At 40.1% G+C, this 17,322-nt stretch overlaps 1 protein-coding gene across 1 annotated transcript; it reads left to right on the forward strand.

The window, feature by feature from the left end:
• Positions 1-1,879: 1,879 nt before the first annotated feature.
• On the forward strand, positions 1,880-17,144 carry FAM98A (family with sequence similarity 98 member A). The gene is made up of 8 exons (XM_002709923.5): positions 1,880-2,120; positions 4,546-4,694; positions 7,455-7,589; positions 11,549-11,733; positions 12,736-12,816; positions 13,362-13,478; positions 15,103-15,270; positions 15,359-17,144. Exons 1-8 carry the CDS (start codon positions 2,068-2,070, stop codon positions 16,019-16,021), a joined length of 1,551 nt encoding a protein of 516 aa, XP_002709969.2. The 5' UTR covers positions 1,880-2,067; the 3' UTR covers positions 16,022-17,144.
• Positions 17,145-17,322: the final 178 nt, after the last annotated feature.

Below are 17,322 nucleotides of genomic sequence, written 5' to 3' on the forward strand. Positions count from 1 at the left end.
GTTCACCCTCCAATGGCCGCCGCTGCAGCCAGCGCACCGTGCTGATCCGATGGCAGGAGCCAGGAGCCAGGTGCTTTTCCTGGTCTCCCATGGGGTGCAGGGCCCAAGCACCTGGGCCATCCTCCACTGCACTCCCTGGCCATAGCAGAGAGCTGGCCTGGAAGAGGGGCAACCGGGACAGAATCCGGCGCCCCGACCGGGACTAGAACCCGGTGTGCCGGCGCCGCAAGGTGGAGGATTAGCCTATTGAGCCACGGCGCCGGCTAATAATAGCAATTTTTAAAAAGTAGTATTTGACTTTATCACAGAAAAAGCCATTATAGAATTATTTTAAATAATAATATATATTTTAAAACTTCACATCAGCAACCCTCCGTTTCAGCTAATGATTTGTATAAGACTAATAAATTTAGAGAAGTCATCACTTTTTCACTCACTAATATTGTTACAACTTATATCAAAGAGTCAAGAATGAAACATTTTTCTTTCAAAATTGACTTATTAAGGACTGCTTTTTTTGTTTAGCACTTTCAACAACCCTGTGAGAAAAATATAAATACTCCATTTTTATTATAATGATGTGATTGTACAGAATATATAAACCAAAGGAATTTCAACTGGCTACATTCTATCTTTGCACATCCTGCTTAATTGACTAGTCAAATAGTAATATGGGTTTGGACATGCCTCAGTCTCAAAATCTAGTTCATACCCATCAACCTTGAGATCTTTCGCAGATCATTAAACCTCCAAACCCCAGTGTTCCCATCTGTAAGATGCAAGTTACATTTACATAGCTTTGGGATAACTGCACCATAATGTGATTGCAGGGGTAGCACCATGCCAGACACACCTTAGGCTTCTAACAACCTTTCTCACAGCAGAGGATGCAAAATAAGGGGCAAAATTAGGGACTAAATTGCAGCCATCTGGTGAGTGAACCAGTCGATGGAAGATACGTCTTTCTCTCGCTCTGTAACTTCGCCTTTCAAATACTAAATCTTTAAAAAAAAATACTACTAAGAGTAGGGAGAATTTATGCATTAGGAAAATGAGAACCATAAAATAAAATCTGGTACCAATGTGAAAACTCTTTAATTAAAAGCCTACACAGTATAACCTATGCCAACTTATGGCTAAATATAATAATTTTCTAAAAATCCCATCACTTTGAAAACACTTTTCCCTCATCTGTCGTTCATTTTTAAGCACACATCCAACGGATAACCGCCACGAAATCATAACCCACCGTGAGGTGAACGTTAACATCGGCAAATGATGTCAAAATGCAGTGATATTACTACGTGGATTCGAATGTATTCTATTCGGTCTGGACTGAAGCCCTTTCCCCGCCTCAAGATGCTTAGTGACGGGGAAGCACTAAGAAGTCAGGCGGAGAACGCTTGAGGAAAACCACGTAACTTTTAAAATACATCCGTTTCAAAGGAAGGGGAACTCCTCCCTAGCCGTGAAATCCAGTCACAAGGAAATCAAATGGCGCGTTCTCTTCTGGGCACTTGGGCTGGCTACCTCTGTCCTGGGCCATGAGACGGGAGCATAGGTGAGCGTTCCCCTTCTTCTTGACCACAGCCAAGGTTGGGACACGCGGGCTGCCTGCGGGGAACCACCTGCCCACTGCCCTGACCGCAGGGACTCCGCTCCACAGCCCACAGCCTCTCCAGCCCAGAGGTAACACTCCCCGGCAAGCTCCGCCCCGGCCCGCCTCGCCCCAAGACTCGCACATGCGTACACGCACTAAGGAGAGCTCCGCGCGCTGCCCAAGCCCAGCTGCCACGCAGCCAGTCCTTCTGCCCTTCTTCGGGAAGCCGGCTTCACTCCTCAGTAATACGCATGTGTAAACCTGTGTGGCCGGGGATCCTTTAGCAGACAGGGGAGGGGCAGTAGGCGGGACCTCGCTTCTTGCGCACGCTCGGGACATGCGCAGTGCAGGCGCTGAGGCGCCAGCTGTCGATTTGGAAGTTCCGGGGAGAGAGCGCATGCGCGAGGGTACGCGTTGCCGGCGAAGAGGGGAGCCTGACGACTCGGAAATTTGAATACCACAGTAGCATGGAGTGTGACCTCATGGAGACTGACATCTTGGAGTCGTTGGAAGACCTAGGGTAAGACTGCCAGGGCACGGGTCCCCCGAGCCTCACACTGTCGGTCCCCGGGGAACACCCCTGCGCCCCAGTGAGACACCTGCCTCTCCACGCCGCACCCGGTGGCTCTAGCTGTGGCTTTCCAATAGCCCCAGTACCCCAGCGCCGCGTCCACTTCTGTCCTGATGGCTCGGGGCCCCGCAGCACCAACGCCCCTAGGCCTGTCCTGTGCTCCCTGCAGTCGAGTTACCCCGCGGCATTTGTCAGTCATGCGTGTCATTGTCTGGGCTCGGTCTCGCCACCCCCACTCCCCGAGTTTCTTCTCTTGCTCCTTATCCTCCTGCTGTACCCGCTCCTCTCAAGAGTAGATTCTCTGTCTTCATGCTCGTCCTCCAAATTTCCTGTTCTGCCCGTGCTCCCCCACCCTGCTTCTTTCAAAAATTCTCCTTTGCTCAGTCATCTCTGCGTGCAGCCAGGCTTGCCCAAGCCACATGTCTGGACGCTGCATCCGTTCCGCTAGCCTGCTTACTTGGGCACCTAACCTGGCACCACCTCGCTGGGATCCACTGGCAGCTCCTAGTGATTTTCTGACACCCTGTCTCCGTGGAGCACCATTAGCCACTTCATCTTTACCCACTAAGAATCAACATGTTTGTTTTGCAAACATGCAAAAAAACAAACATGTAAAACTGCATCTGACAGTTACCCAACCATAATTCATTAATATCTAGAAGTTGGAAATAGGGCTTATCTCACTGGGTCACCCGGATCAAATGTACTGTATTAAATTTGAGAACTTAGAACCTCTTGGGCTAAATGAGGTTCTAGGCACAAATTGTATGATTAACTATTTGCCTATAAGTTTGGTGTAAAAAAAAAAAAGTACTGGTTTAGCTAGTTGTGTTATAAGTAAGAGCTCTTTTGTCAAAACTTTGCCTTAGGCTTTCCAATGATGTGCAGCCCTTTTATAGAAACCCTTTTTAGGAAAGGAAACTGAGCGTTCCCAAAGCCTTCTAATTTAAATTTCTTGCTGTCCTGGTAGAAGTTTTTAGGAAAGGAAATGGACCTATTAATCATCCTTATTTGTCAAAATGGGTTACCATTGTTCCCTTCCATGAAACTTAAGCTTTCCGGAATATACTGGACTTTGGATGTGAGGAAAATAGTCCTTGTATGTGGACATCTCAAACTGAGTTGCTCCCTCACCTGTAACCAGTCATTCAGAAGACATTTGTGACGAACCCTTCCCCTTCTGCCTGTGTCGCACTGGGTGCTTAAGGGTACAGGGTGAGGTGAAAGAGAGGTTCACAGAATACTATGAAAATAATATACTGTGAGGAGCACCAAGGAGGGTCTCTTTTGTAACTTTCTTAACAGTATTTCTTACAAAAGAATGTAAAATCTGACCAGTATACAAAAAGCTCATGGAAAATGCATGATTTCAAAAAATATTTGCAGTAAAATAAACCTATCTTTTAGAGAAGTACCCTTGTGTGTATTAAAGTTATTTTGAGTGATAGAATCTTTGTTTTTTAATTTTTACTTAAGGTATACAAATTTCATGTATTTCCTATAGACAGATGCAGGAACATAGTGATACCACCCTACCCTTCCTCCACCCGTGCTCACACCACTGTTCCTCCTCCCTCTCCTATTCCCACTCTTAATTTTTACAAAGATCTATTTTCGGTTTACTTTATACTCATGAGATTAACCCTACACTAAGAGTTCACCAAATAGTATGAAGAAAAAAACACTGCTCTTTAATAGGATTGATAGGATCTTAACGTAGGTGATTGGAGTTCATTATTACTGCCATGAATGTTTGATGTTTTAAAAGTACATTGGAATCACAGAGAATTAGGATTCAGATGCACAGTTCATCAGGTGGCCAACAATTATTCAATTAATCTTGACATGTCAATGGTATGATTATGTCTTCTCTTAACACTCACTAAATATAGAAAAATTAATGATTAATTGGAAGGATGTTTAAAGGAAGTCATTAAAAACCTAACCTACTTTATTTCTGCAAAAATTTTTCTACAAAAGATAACCTAAGTTCTATTTCTAAAATGGTAAGATATATAATAGCTATCATTTATTAATGTAGTGTCAGTACTCAATTCAGTTACTTTATTGTACAATAAAGTGAATGCAGAAAAGTTGGTATAATTTAGTAGTGTATGTGATTCTGTCCAATATTCGCATATATTTTGAAGGTAGAAATGCAGTTGTCATTTATCTTTGTGTATTTTTTGAATGGTTCATTGTAAGTTTGAATGGTTCAGTATAAGTTTTTACATGTGCAAATGTATACATTGGTCATCATAACTTATCTTTATTGAAATATTGCTTAATTGCATAAAGAATACATACATGTATTTTTATCTGTAATATATTAGGTATGACTTTATATTCTGAAGTATAACTTCTTACTCACCAGTTACAAGGGCCCCTTGTTGGATGATGGCGCTCTGTCTCAGGCAGTCTCTGCTGGAGCCAGTTCCCCTGAGTTTACCAAACTCTGTGCTTGGCTGGTGTCTGAATTACGAGTGCTCTGTAAACTGGAGGAAAATGTACAAGCAACTAACAGTAAGTAAACATTCACTTGAAGGTGCAAAATGTAAAAATAAGATCATGATATTGTCTAGTTATTAGTACTAATGCTGAAATTTCAGGGTTTTTGTAAATGTAAAGAAAAATTTTGTAGAAGAGTCACAATACTTTTCTCTCATCAATTGTTTTTAGAGATAAAGTGATCCAGAAGTTAAAGACCAGAATATAGTCATATAACTATTAGAAACTTGTGGAGACTAAAAAGAGATACAGAAAAATGAAGATTATAAGTATAGAATGTACAAACTTTCTATGTTTTGTAAACTGAATTGTGAGATCCTAGACTGGTGACTAAAAGTGGAAATTAGAATGTATTTCTTTTAGGTCTAACAGATTGTACCACCCTATAGCATGTAAGTTAAACACATTTTAATTCTGTTATATGTGGGAAGAAAGAAGCTTTCTTTATCAAAGGACCGTATCATTAGACAGATCACAACCAGATCCAGCATGATCACATTTATGGGGCTGAGAGCTATTTCATATTTGCCAATTTTGTTATGGCTTTAGCCATAGTTTGACAACTCTGCAAAAGAAATGAAAGCTTGGAACCTGATACTCCACCAGCTGGTTCTCCTTGCCATAGGTAAAACCCATAATAGGAGACAAAGAAAAATGTCCACCTGTTAACCCATCCTTTACGAGAACTGGACACATAATCCCCTTGTCCCACATAATCAGATTTTGAAGAGCTCACTGCCTTATATATTAGAATATTCAGTGTGTCTATGTTAGTTGCCTTCAGTTCTAATTATTAAGGAGCATATGGTATAAGAATAGTGAAAGCAGCGGCTTATATTTATTGAGAACTTACTGCCTTCTAAGCACTTTACTTATGTCAGTCCATTTATAAACTTCTGGACAGCCCTGTGAGGCAGGTTTTATTACTCTTATATATTAAACAAGAAATCCCCAAAGAAGTTAAATACATTTGTCTAGGGTCACACAACCTGTAGTAGTTAGAGCTAGAACTGGATTCAACCCCAGAGGTTAAGTTTTGGAACCATTGTTCATGCCCTTGGTTGCTGGACTGCCTCCTGTTGTAACATTTCAAAGCTTCTAGGAACCTTTGAAAACACCTACACTAGATGATAACTATTTTTAACCTGGAGCCACTTTGCGCAAATGAAATGTTATGTAGAAGCCAACATATAAAGCATAAAACGTGTAGAGAGAGAATACACCTTTTACACACCTCTCCTTGTCTGTCCAACCTGCCTCTGAAGGAGCTCTGTGGAACTCCAGGGTTCACAGATATCAGTTTGCAAAGATTGATGATTCTTTGGATTTTTTTTTTAATAGATTCATTTATTTGAAAGTTAGAATGATAGAGATCTTCCATCCTCCGGTTAACTTCCCAAATGGCTGGCGCCGCTGCAGGCCAAAGCCAGGAGCCAGGAACTCCATCTCCATTTCCCATGTGGGTGGCAGGCTCCCACATACTTGGATCTTCTGCTGCTTTCAAAGGTGCATTAGCAGGGAGCTGAATCCGAAGCAGAGCAGCTGGGACTCAAACCAGCACTTCCATATGGGATGCCAGTGCCTCGGGCAGCAGCTTAACCTGCTGCTCCACAACACAAGCCCCAGTAGTCTTTATTTCACAAGTGAGAAGAAGGGCTTAGGTCAGATGCCTCTCAAAGCTGTTCATTTATATCCCTGTATGATACTGAATAGAGAACAGTCAGATTAGAAAGGAAGAAAGAGCTTTGTGTTTTCCATGGTTCACCCAGTGAATTCTATATTGCATGTTACAGCAATACAGAACTGTAAGTCATCTTTACTATCTTTGAATTTGGTCTAATGGGTAATATTAGCCACAAATGAAATCACTGGAGATAAAGCAATTAAATGCTTTTTTTTTTTATAGTTCACAGGGGAATGACATTAATGAATGCAAAAGTACTTAGGGAAAGTTTCATTGAGGAGCAAGACCATTGGGCTTTGATGTGTGGATAGAATTTGCCAGAGAAGAGAGTAGAGGGCACATCAATCACAGGGAATAACTTAAGTAAAACATGAAAGTGGAAATGAGACTGGCTGTTCTTAGGACAATGAGGAGCCTGGCCTGGCACAAATAGATTATCTGGAGCTGGTAGGTAGGTAGCTACAACTGGATGTGTGAGGAATGATCAACAGGAGCAGCCATGAGAATCTTTTAAAGATAGAAAAAAGTCAATGATATAGAGATTAGGGAGCCATTAATGATTCTCTAGAGAATAAACTATTGAACACTGTTTAAGAAACAAAATGTGCAACCTATGTTGTGGCACTGTAGGTTAAGCTACCACTTGCCATATCAGCATCCCATAGAGAGTGCCGGTTCAAGTCACAGCTATACCGCCTCTGTTCCGGCTTCCCACTAATGCACCTGGGAAGGCAGCAGAAGGTGATCCAGATACTTAGGGCCTTGCCACCCACACGGGGGACCAGATAGAGTTCCTGGCTCTTAGCTTCAGCCTGACTCTGTCCTGGCTGTTCTGGCCATTTGGGGTGTGAACCAGCAGATGCAAGATCTCACTCTTCACTTTCGCTGTCCTTTTCCCTCTCCCTCTCCTCCCTCTGTTCCTGAGCCTTTCAAATAAATAAACCTTAAAAAAATATGCAATGATATGAAAAAGGAAAAGGAGCTCAACTAGGGAAAACTTATTAAAAATTTCAGTTTATATGTAATAATTATTATGACCATGGAAAAAAACAGATCAGTATTATAAATAACATTATTTTAATTCTTACAAGGTCCAAGTGAAGCTGAAGAATTCCAGCTTGAGGTGAGTGGGCTACTTGGGGAGATGAACTGCCCATATCTCTCACTGACATCTGGGGATGTGACCAAGCGCCTTCTCGTGCAGAAGAACTGCCTCCTTTTGCTCAGTAAGTTCATGGCTACAAGAATGTAGCTGTTATTTTCTGTTTATGTTTTCCATTACTAATAAACCGGTTCTTGAGTTTTTGTTGTTGTTTCTTCATTATGGATTTAATTCAAAATTTTATTTATTTTAAACAATAGCTTGTTAAATTTCCAATGTAGGAGCTGATTGTAGGCATCTGCACTGGTGGCACTGTTGAGTTTATAACTGATGCTCTCACCATTTCAACTTTGATGGTTCTCTGGCCATTATGCTTCATTTGCTATAATCAGTGGTAGTGCTGGAGGGCTGTTCAGATGTATGATCATTTAACTTTTGTATTCTACACTAGAAGCACATTTTAAAATAGACTGGGAAGAAAGTATGGAAATATGGAAAATAAACTGGGGTTTTTTTTAGAAATTAATTGCTTTGAGTAGCATAAGCATTCATTAGATAACAGTTAATGTTAATTATTTAAAGTATTTTGTCTTAATATTTCTTCATGGTTTGGGGCTTTGACTTTATTTTTAAATATTCTGTAATAATACTTGAACCATTCCTGTACTTTTTAAAGATTTATTTATTTATTTGAAAGGCAGAGTTACAGAGAGCAGAGGCAAAGAGAGAGAGAGAGAGAGAGAGAAGTCTTCCATCCGCTAGTTTACTCCCCAGATAGCCACAATGGCCAGAGCTGTGCCGATCCGAAGCCAAGAGCCAGGAGCTTCTTCTGGGTCTCCCACGCAGGTACAGGGACCCAAGGACTTGGGCCATCTTCCACTGCTTTCCCAGGCCAATAGTAGGGAGTTGGATCGGAAGTTGAGCAGCCTGGACTCAAACCAGCACCCATGTGGGATGCTGGCACTGCAGGCGGCAGCTTTACCCGCTGCTACAGCGCCAGTCCTATAATCTTTTTTTTTTTTTTTAAGAAGAAAGGTTTGTTGTCAGGTGGGGGAAGCCCGACAGGCCAGGGGAGAGAGGGTGAGAGGGTAAGAGAGAGGAGGATAGTGTAAGAGAGAGATCAAGAGAGCATGTGTTCTGGAGCAGGTTCTCTTAAACCTTTGCCAAGGGCCAGCAGGGAAGTAGGAGCAGCGGATCCCATTAGGATAGGGGTGGAGCTGACACCTATGGTTGGGCCAAGTGGTCACCTGGCTTCCAGTAATGGCAGGGGGGACCAGAGGGCCCCATAGTCTTAACTCAGAATTTTTGTTGTGTTCTGAAAAGCAGTTAGATTAACCTTTGATTAATAGTTTTCTTTGAGACAAGCACAATTCAGAGAATTTTTGTAATGTTTTGTCTTTACAGCTGTACTGTAGTTTCTAAAATAACACAACTCTGGCTTTGAAGTTTATGTTTTTAAAAAAGATGTGTTCATAGCCATTATGGTTAGGCACTAAGTTATGACAAAATCATTTTCTTCCCCTTTATCACATGATTGATATTGTGAGCAAAATACTTTAAATAAACCTAAAGTTAAATATTGCTTTATATATTGATGTTGCTGCATATAATTTATACATTCATACAGTGTCTTTTAAATCGTATAATTTCTATAACTGGTTCAACAACAGTGTACTCAATTAATTCTTCCTTTCTAGCGTTGTTTATCCATAACCAATAACATTTGGCAATTAGAATGTGTTCTCTATCTAGGAAAATAACAGGTATGTGAGATGCTTAGTAATGACCCTGAGTAGCTAATTCTTCCAAAAAACTCAGAGGTTACCCTATTTAGCACTGATGCTCATGAAAACCACTTTGAATGTAAATATTTATGAAATGGTTTTAACTCTTTCCTGTTTCTTCAAGCAGACTGCAGTGACCCTTATTTGGACTCAGGGTCATAATTATAGACTGTATGTTAATGTGCTATCACCTCAAAAGCTTTTCAAGAATATACAACTGTTTGCTTCTCAACTAAATGACTAAATCAACTAAAGGTTACTCACTTTTAAAATTCGTCATACATGCATCCATACACACTGTTTCCCTATTCTCTCTCTTTGCTTCTGCTGTTTCCCCTTTCACAGATATTCCCCGTAGTCTGGAACCTCCGTTTTGTTTTAGTATTTATGTACGTTTGCTCATTTCTACATGCTCTGTGTAAATATTTCTCATCTGTTCAAGTATCAGTTGTAACATTTTAAATGCTATAATTTTACTTCTTTCTAGCATTCTTTTCTCACTTATTTGAATCTTTTATCATCACATTGTATTTGGGAAGGAAAAAACAAGTCAAACTCATTACAGCTGTTAGAATAGTATTTAGAATAGTCTTTGAGTAAGTGACAGAAAAACTCATATCAGTTTAAGGACCCCTTTGGCTATTCATTGGCCTGTTAGGATTCTCAGATTATTTCCCTTAGGTAAGTTAAGTCAAATATCTGAGTTCCTGATATGTAAACTATTCATCTGTATTTGTTTTTACATATATCCTTTATTCCCAACTAGATTATCAATAGCAATAATCCTTTTGTTTGTTTTTTACTATTTCTCCAGTGGCTTTTTGAATACATCAATTCCAGTTAGAAAGTTTTTCATGGTAATTATATTGGTGAACTGACTTTGTGAATGCTTGAATTGTGTTGTCCTGAATTTAGAGAAGCAATTTATTAAACCATAAAATAAGATTTTCTAGAACAAGGGTTGGCAAATGTCTTCTTAAAGGGCCAGGTAGTAAATACCTTTGATCTTGTGGATCTTAGCTCTCACATGTTCTCAGCCCTGGTGGCATAGCATGAAAGCAGCCAGAGACAGTGTATAAATGGATGAGTTATGGCAGTGTTCTAGTGAAACCTTGTTTTTAAAAGTTTTAACTCTTTAAGTACAGTTTGCTATGTGGAATACATTATGATTTTTATCAAACCCATTTAGAGTGACCTTTGCAGAAACTTAGCTGTGTTTATTTTTTAGGATAGGAGTTGGCAGCTTTTCAGAAAGTGTTTGCCAAAATTATGGCCCTATGCTTCTAGCATTACGCCTTGGATGTAGTAAATGACATGTTCAAGCTGATCATTCTGTTGTGTTTTTAATAGGACTTAAGAGCCTAGAAAATATTTTGTTTTTTCCCCAAAAAATACCTTCTTCACATTGGTAGGAGGACCTCGCTTTGTCACATAACCTGAAATCCTGAGATTCAAATGAGTATTAATCTTAAAAATTGAAATGTCCTCAGGAAGGTTGAAGGGATGGGATTGAATATTTATGCCTGCAACTGAAATACCTGAAGCAGATTGCAGTCCTCATTATACCCAGCTGAAACCAACACACAAGGGGATGATACACTAGGGAGACTCCGCAAAAATTTTGATTGGAAGGTCTTGTTGTTTAGAGGGGAGTGGGGTGAGGGAAAGGGAGCCCTGAGATGAATACAGATGGAAGCGGCCTTCTTTGAATTTGCACAGGGTTGTTAAAAGATTCTGGGGATTATGGAAAATGGACTTTGGGGAGTTTAGTGCTTTTCCATTTCTCCAGTAATTAAACTTTGACTTCCGCCCCCCCCCCCCCCAAAAAGGTTATTTCACAACAATTCTATACAGGTTTCCTAATTATTGGGAGACAAGAGAGCAAGGTAGTTGTATCACTGGCACTCATAAGTGGTGAGAAGATTAAAAAAAATTTTTTATCTATCACTAAAAATTGGTAACCTGCCATCTCTTGCAAATTTGTTAACAGATGCCAACCCCTGTTCTGGAGGTTCCTTAATAGTGTAATGCTAGGATCCAAATTTTTAGGTGTGATCATCCTTAAATGGCTTATTTTTAAATTGACCTTTAAACATTATATATTGGTTAAACACCTGAATTACTAACCAGTTTGTGTGTTATGTCATTTGCAGGTATAAATGGTTTTCCTTTCTTGGTTTTATCCATTCTTGCAGCTTTAAAAGTTACATATCATTAGGTCTATAGAGTTGTGACTCCAGACTTATGACTATTAACTATAGCTGTATCTCATTTTGAAATCTTATTTTGTTTACTTCAGCATACCTCATCTCAGAACTAGAAGCTGCCAGAATGCTCTGTGTGAATGCTCCTCCAAAAAAAGCTCAAGAAGGAGGCGGTAGTGAGGTCTTTCAAGAGTTGAAAGGCATATGTATTGCTCTAGGAATGTCCAAACCTCCAGCCAATATAACTATGTTCCAATTCTTCAGCGGGATTGAAAAAAAAGTAAGACCTTTAGTACCAGATTGTAGTGTATTAAAGGCATAGTCCTACATTTGTTTGAAATGAAACATTAAGTTAATTTCTCTTAATGGGAATCTAATGTGCATATTATTAAGTAATTGTTACAAAATGAGTTTGGGGTTTTAAATCCTAGATGCCTTAAAGAGAAATTAGTATTTTAATTTTATTAAAGCATATTAACATGTTTCTTTTTCAAGAGGAAGCTTTACACTTTGGTTTCTAAGCTGAAGTAAGCTAGATACAATGCAAAAAGAATTAAGATTCAAGTCCTTTTTAAAATGTATTTTATCATTGAGCTTGGATGCAGTTATTTATCATTAAATGTTACCGGCCATTGACTGGACAGAAAAGAATGTTAACATTTTTGTTTCTTAATCCAGTCGCTTTGGGTCTCATATGTTTCAACTGGCAAAATAGCTTTGTTGGCGCTAACATAATCTGCTACCTGAAAATAAATTAGCGTTATATTTTTATACCACACAGTTAATATTATATAATTGATTAGGATCAAGCCATTGTAACAAACAATTAATATGCAGGAGAGAATGGTATAACAGAGTTACTCCCTATATGCGTATCATCTGGTTTCTAAGAATTGGTACATTTGTATTGTGGGGTAGATAGATGGCATGATGCCCACATTTGGCTGAACTCTACAGGGGAGCAGCAGTGTATCCATAGTCTTTATTTTCCTGTGTGTTCATTCATCTGTACAGCAAATGCTCATTGAGTGCCTGCTGTTGTCAGGCACTGTCCTAGGTGCAGTGAAGGACTCATGCTCCTTATAGGCACGTGAGGAGTGGGACAAGTGAGTGTGTTTATCTTGTGGGTCTTGTCCATTACATTTGCATTTCAAAACATCGTCCACCTTTGCCTCTGTCAGGAATCTTCTTTTGATGGCAAGATGTGATGGGAATTAGGAAGATGAGGAGAATATATTTTTACTTTTTATTTTTTATTCACCTATTTATGTCTTTGTGTCAGTTAAAGGAAACATTAGCAAAAGTTCCACCTAATCACGTGGGAAAGCCTTTACTGAAGAAACCAATGGGACCAGCCCACTGGGTGAGTAGCAACCATCGTGAGTTAACTTTGTGAGGAGCCATCCATCCATTTCTTCATCATTATGTCAACACTTTATATCTTGTACTTTTTAAAAATGCGTTTTCTGATAATGTCATTTCCTTAGTGTATATCCTTAGAATCATTTTTATGCAGAATAATTTTATTTGCATAAAGTTAGAAGCAGTTTTCTCATAATTTGTAAATACTTTACACAGCTGATTAAATAAAGCAAAGTTCCATGTGATACATGTTTCTCATTGCCAAATGGATTGCTTTCAAGCCAGAAACTTTATTGGGCTGAGCTTCACACGATGCATCATGGGAAATCGAATTATTTATAACAAGGGACTTTATACTTTGCATATTCTTAGAGACAGTATTTTTTGCCTATCATTTCATTGACTCTTGATGTATTATGTGGAAGGAACTACGTGTGTTAAGTGCTGGAGCTGCCATTACAAAAGAAACAGATGCAATTTCTGCTCCTTCAGAACAAAAGATCAAACAGATTTAAAAGCTAACTGATCTTTTGAATTTTTCTTCAGGAAAAAATAGAAGCAATTAACCAAGCCATAGCCAATGAATATGAAGTCCGGAGAAAGCTGCTGATAAAACGTTTGGATGTCACTGTGCAGTCCTTTGGCTGGTCTGACAGAGCTAAGGTACACATTAAATAATTTAAAAGAACAGGAGGGCTGGCGCCGTGTGCGGCAGGTTAAAGCCCCAGCATGCAGTGCTGACATCCCATATGGGTGCAGGTTCAAGTCCGACTGCTTCACTTCCAATCCAGCTCTCTGCTATGGCCTGGGAAAGCAGCAGAAGATGGCCCAAGTCCCTGGGCCCCTGCCCCTGCATGGGAGACCCGAAGAAGTTCTTGGCTCCTGACTTTGGATTGGCGCAACTCCAGCTATTGCAGCCAATTGGGGAGTAAACCAGCGGATAGAAGACCTACCTCTCTCTCTCTCTCTCTCTCTGCCTCTCCTTCTCTGTGTAACTCTGACTTTCAAATAAATAAATCTTTAAAAAAAAAAAAAAGAACAGGGGATTTATAGACATGCTCCCTAAACATCTAAACAGTTTAGATACAGTGGAAACTACAAGAGAAGTACATAGGAAACACACAGGAATTTTTTCTTAGTGAATTGCCAGCTAGTAATTCTTTCAGCTGTTTGGAAATAATGAAAATATTTCAATTTTGAATTACTTTTCAACAAAAATGACTCTTATAATCCTTTCTGGGAGATAAAAGAGAAAGTTACTAATCTGAAAATTACCAAAATAATAATTTGTCTTCAAATTATGTACTTTAAGCTAGCTAGCTAATTTGCTAATTTAAGTTAGAAATAGTTTGAGTTTACAGTGGACCAAATATGGCCCCAATTTTATTTTTTAAGATTTATTTACCTATTTGAAAGTTAGAGTTACAAAGAGAGAGAGAGAGGAGAGAGATTTTCCATCCTCTGGTTCACTCCCAAAATGGCTGCAACAGCCAAGGCTAGGCCAGGAAGAAGCCAAGATCCAGGAGCTTCTTCCGGGTCTCCCACATGGTTACAGTGGCTCAAGGACTTGGGCCATCCTCTGCTTCTTTCTGTGGCACATTAGCAGGAAGCTAGATTGGAAACGGAATAGCCAGGACTCAAACCGGCGCCCATATGGGATGCTAGCACTGGAGATGGCGGCTTAACCCACTGTTGCACAGCACTTGGCCCAGATATTATGGTCTGTTTATATAGAATTGGAGAATCTGGTGAAACTTAAATTTTATTTAAGCTTACATGAGATAATCCTGGTAAAAGTCTTGGGTATTTTAGTAGATATTTTCTACCTAATAGAAATGAAAGATGGGAAAATTAAAAAGCAAAATTATTGGGGCAGATATTTAGCCTAGCAGAAGGTGCCCACATCCATATTGGAGAACCTGGGTTTGATTCCCAGCTCTGGCTCCTGACTCCAGCTTCTTGCCAAAGCAGACCATAGTAGGCAACAGTAGTTGGATCCACACTATCCACATGGGAGACCTGGATTTCTTTCTGTGCTTCTGGCTCTGGCTGCGGCTCAGCTCTGGGGCCATTGTGAGCATTTCAGGAAAGCATTTGATGGGAATTCTCTTGTTTTTTCTCTCTCTCCCTCTCCCTCCCCTTCTCCTTCTCCCTCTCAAATAAATGAAAACATAATGTAAAACATAATTCTACAAAAGCAACATTATTGAACTGGCTTTAACACAAGTGTATTCCTTGTGTCATTTTGAAAATTGACCTTTGTCTTTGAACACTTTTCTTTCAACAGAGTCAGACAGAAAAACTAGCCAAGGTTTACCAGCCGAAACGTTCAGTCTTATCGCCTAAAAGTACAATTTCTGTTGCACATCTTTTGGCTGCAAGACAAGATTTGTCAAAGATTTTAAGGACAAGCAGTGGCTCTATTAGAGAAAAGACTGCCTGTGCCATCAATAAGGTGATTAGAGTACTTTTGATTTTCTTTCTGATACATTTTTTTCTGTGTATAGAACAAAGTAGCTTAAAATATCTTTCTTATCCCATAGGTGTTGATGGGCAGGGTGCCAGACAGAGGAGGTAGACCCAATGAAATTGAGCCTCCACCCCCAGAGATGCCACCGTGGCAGAAAAGGCAAGATGGCCCCCAGCAGCAAGCAGGAGGCCGAGGAGGCGGAAGAGGTGGTTATGAACATTCTTCATACGGAGGACGAGGAGGTCACGAACAAGGAGGAGGGCGAGGTGGACGTGGTGGCTATGACCACGGTGGTCGAGGGGGAGGAAGAGGAAATAAGCATCAAGGAGGCTGGACAGATGGAGGGAGTGGAGGAGGAGGTAGCTACCAAGATGGTAGTTATCGAGATTCAGGTTTCCAGCCGGGTGGCTATCATGGTGGCCACAGCGGTGGCTATCAAGGTGGTGGTTATGGTGGCTTCCAAACATCTTCATATACAGGAAGTGGATACCAGGGTGGTGGATACCAACAGGACAATAGGTACCAAGATGGTGGGCACCATGGTGATCGAGGTGGTGGTCGTGGAGGGAGAGGTGGTCGTGGAGGGAGAGGTGGTCGTGGAGGCCAGGGAGGAGGTTGGGGAGGAAGGGGTAGTCAGACTTATCACCAAGGGGGTCAGTTTGAGCAGCACTTCCAGCATGGAGGTTATCAGTATAATCATTCTGGATTTGGACAGGGAAGACATTACACTAGTTGAGGCTACAGAACCTTACATTTTGCTAGAGCTCAAGTAATAGAAACTTAGTTTCAGAATCCTGAATCCAGCATCTATTTGGAATTAATGAAAGATTATAGGTGGCGGGCAGATTCCTGCTTGGCATGAGCATTTGTGAGTCTTCGTTCTGTTTTGTTTTTATGGTTTTTTTTTTTAATAGACTTACCTAATGCTATTTGACAAACACGTATGACATCTCTCCTTTTAAAAAAAAAAAAAAGAATTTAAGAAGGTAATTAAAACCTGCCTTTGATTGACCAGTATACTAATTTCAGAGTTAGAACTTGCATACTTTTTTGAAGAAATTACTTGAACAAGTAATTTTCATTACACAGTTTTGAAAATGAGGATTCACCTAGACTTTTTTCAAGCTTTACCACAAGGTTACCTTCCTCATTAACAATCCATTTCTGTGTGTTTTATGTAAAGTACTGTAATGCTTGTTTCCCAAACACAGTTCTGCCCCTGATTGGCTTTTTATTCAGAAACGTTGTGCCACATCTGCTTCACCATAGAACTTTCAGTCTGTTCCTATTAAATGAGCTCTTCTCCAGATAGCACATTGAGTAGCCTTATTCTGTTGGAATACTGTACCATATGCTCAACTCTGAAAACCTTGAACACGGCCAAAATCCATAAAGATTATAAAAGCAAACCTAAGTTGTGAACCTATAGTACAGGTAGGCATTTAGTTGAGTAATTCAATTCAAACTGACCTGCATCCATCCAAAACAAGTCCCTCCTTCAACCTTATTTGTACTTGAAATCTGCTAGAAACAGCAAACCGAAATTTGTTTTATGCACGAGTTAATACCACTGGCTCAGCAAATACAAGTTAGTTTGCTCTAGGCAGGAGACTTTTTTTGTAATGGAAGAAATGCACTACGAAGTAAAACATTTTTGCTTAGTGCAGGAGGCCCTTTATTATTGCTGCAGAAAACAAAAGCCTGGCTGAGTTGATGTTTTACATTCTCTCTTACTGACATCTCCGTGACATGATGCTTCTTGCTGGGTTTTTGTGTACGTAAACATTGTCAAGCTGTGAAAGAAAATGGCTGGAGGTGTGCTGTGTGTGAAAGGTGAGCAATAAAGTATCTGTAAGTTCTCTCTTTGGTTTGAGTTTTATTTTAGCTACTTCTTCAAAATAAACTATTCTGGATACTTCTGTCAAGCTTAAAGCCTAGGGTTCCCAAAGATTTTGAGCATTTCCTGAAATTTATAGTGGAATGTAACCCTTTTCCTAAAACCTTAAATAAATTAAAAAGTGGCCATTTCCAAATTTA

Source organism: Oryctolagus cuniculus, chromosome 2 (assembly GCF_964237555.1).
Source record: "Oryctolagus cuniculus chromosome 2, mOryCun1.1, whole genome shotgun sequence".
Lineage (NCBI taxonomy): Eukaryota > Metazoa > Chordata > Mammalia > Lagomorpha > Leporidae > Oryctolagus > Oryctolagus cuniculus.

What these genes read in the sequence shown, in the direction of transcription:
- FAM98A (XM_002709923.5), top strand. Translation starts at nt 2,068, where the DNA reads ATGGAGTGTGACCTCATGGAGACTGACATCTTGGAGTCGTTGGAAGAC. An exon ending in AAATGTACAAGCAACTAACA is followed by an intron (nt 4,695 to 7,454) that starts GTAAGTAAACAT and finishes AATTCTTACAAG; the next exon opens with GTCCAAGTGAAGCTGAAGAA. An exon ending in GAACTGCCTCCTTTTGCTCA is followed by an intron (nt 7,590 to 11,548) that starts GTAAGTTCATGG and finishes TGTTTACTTCAG; the next exon opens with CATACCTCATCTCAGAACTA.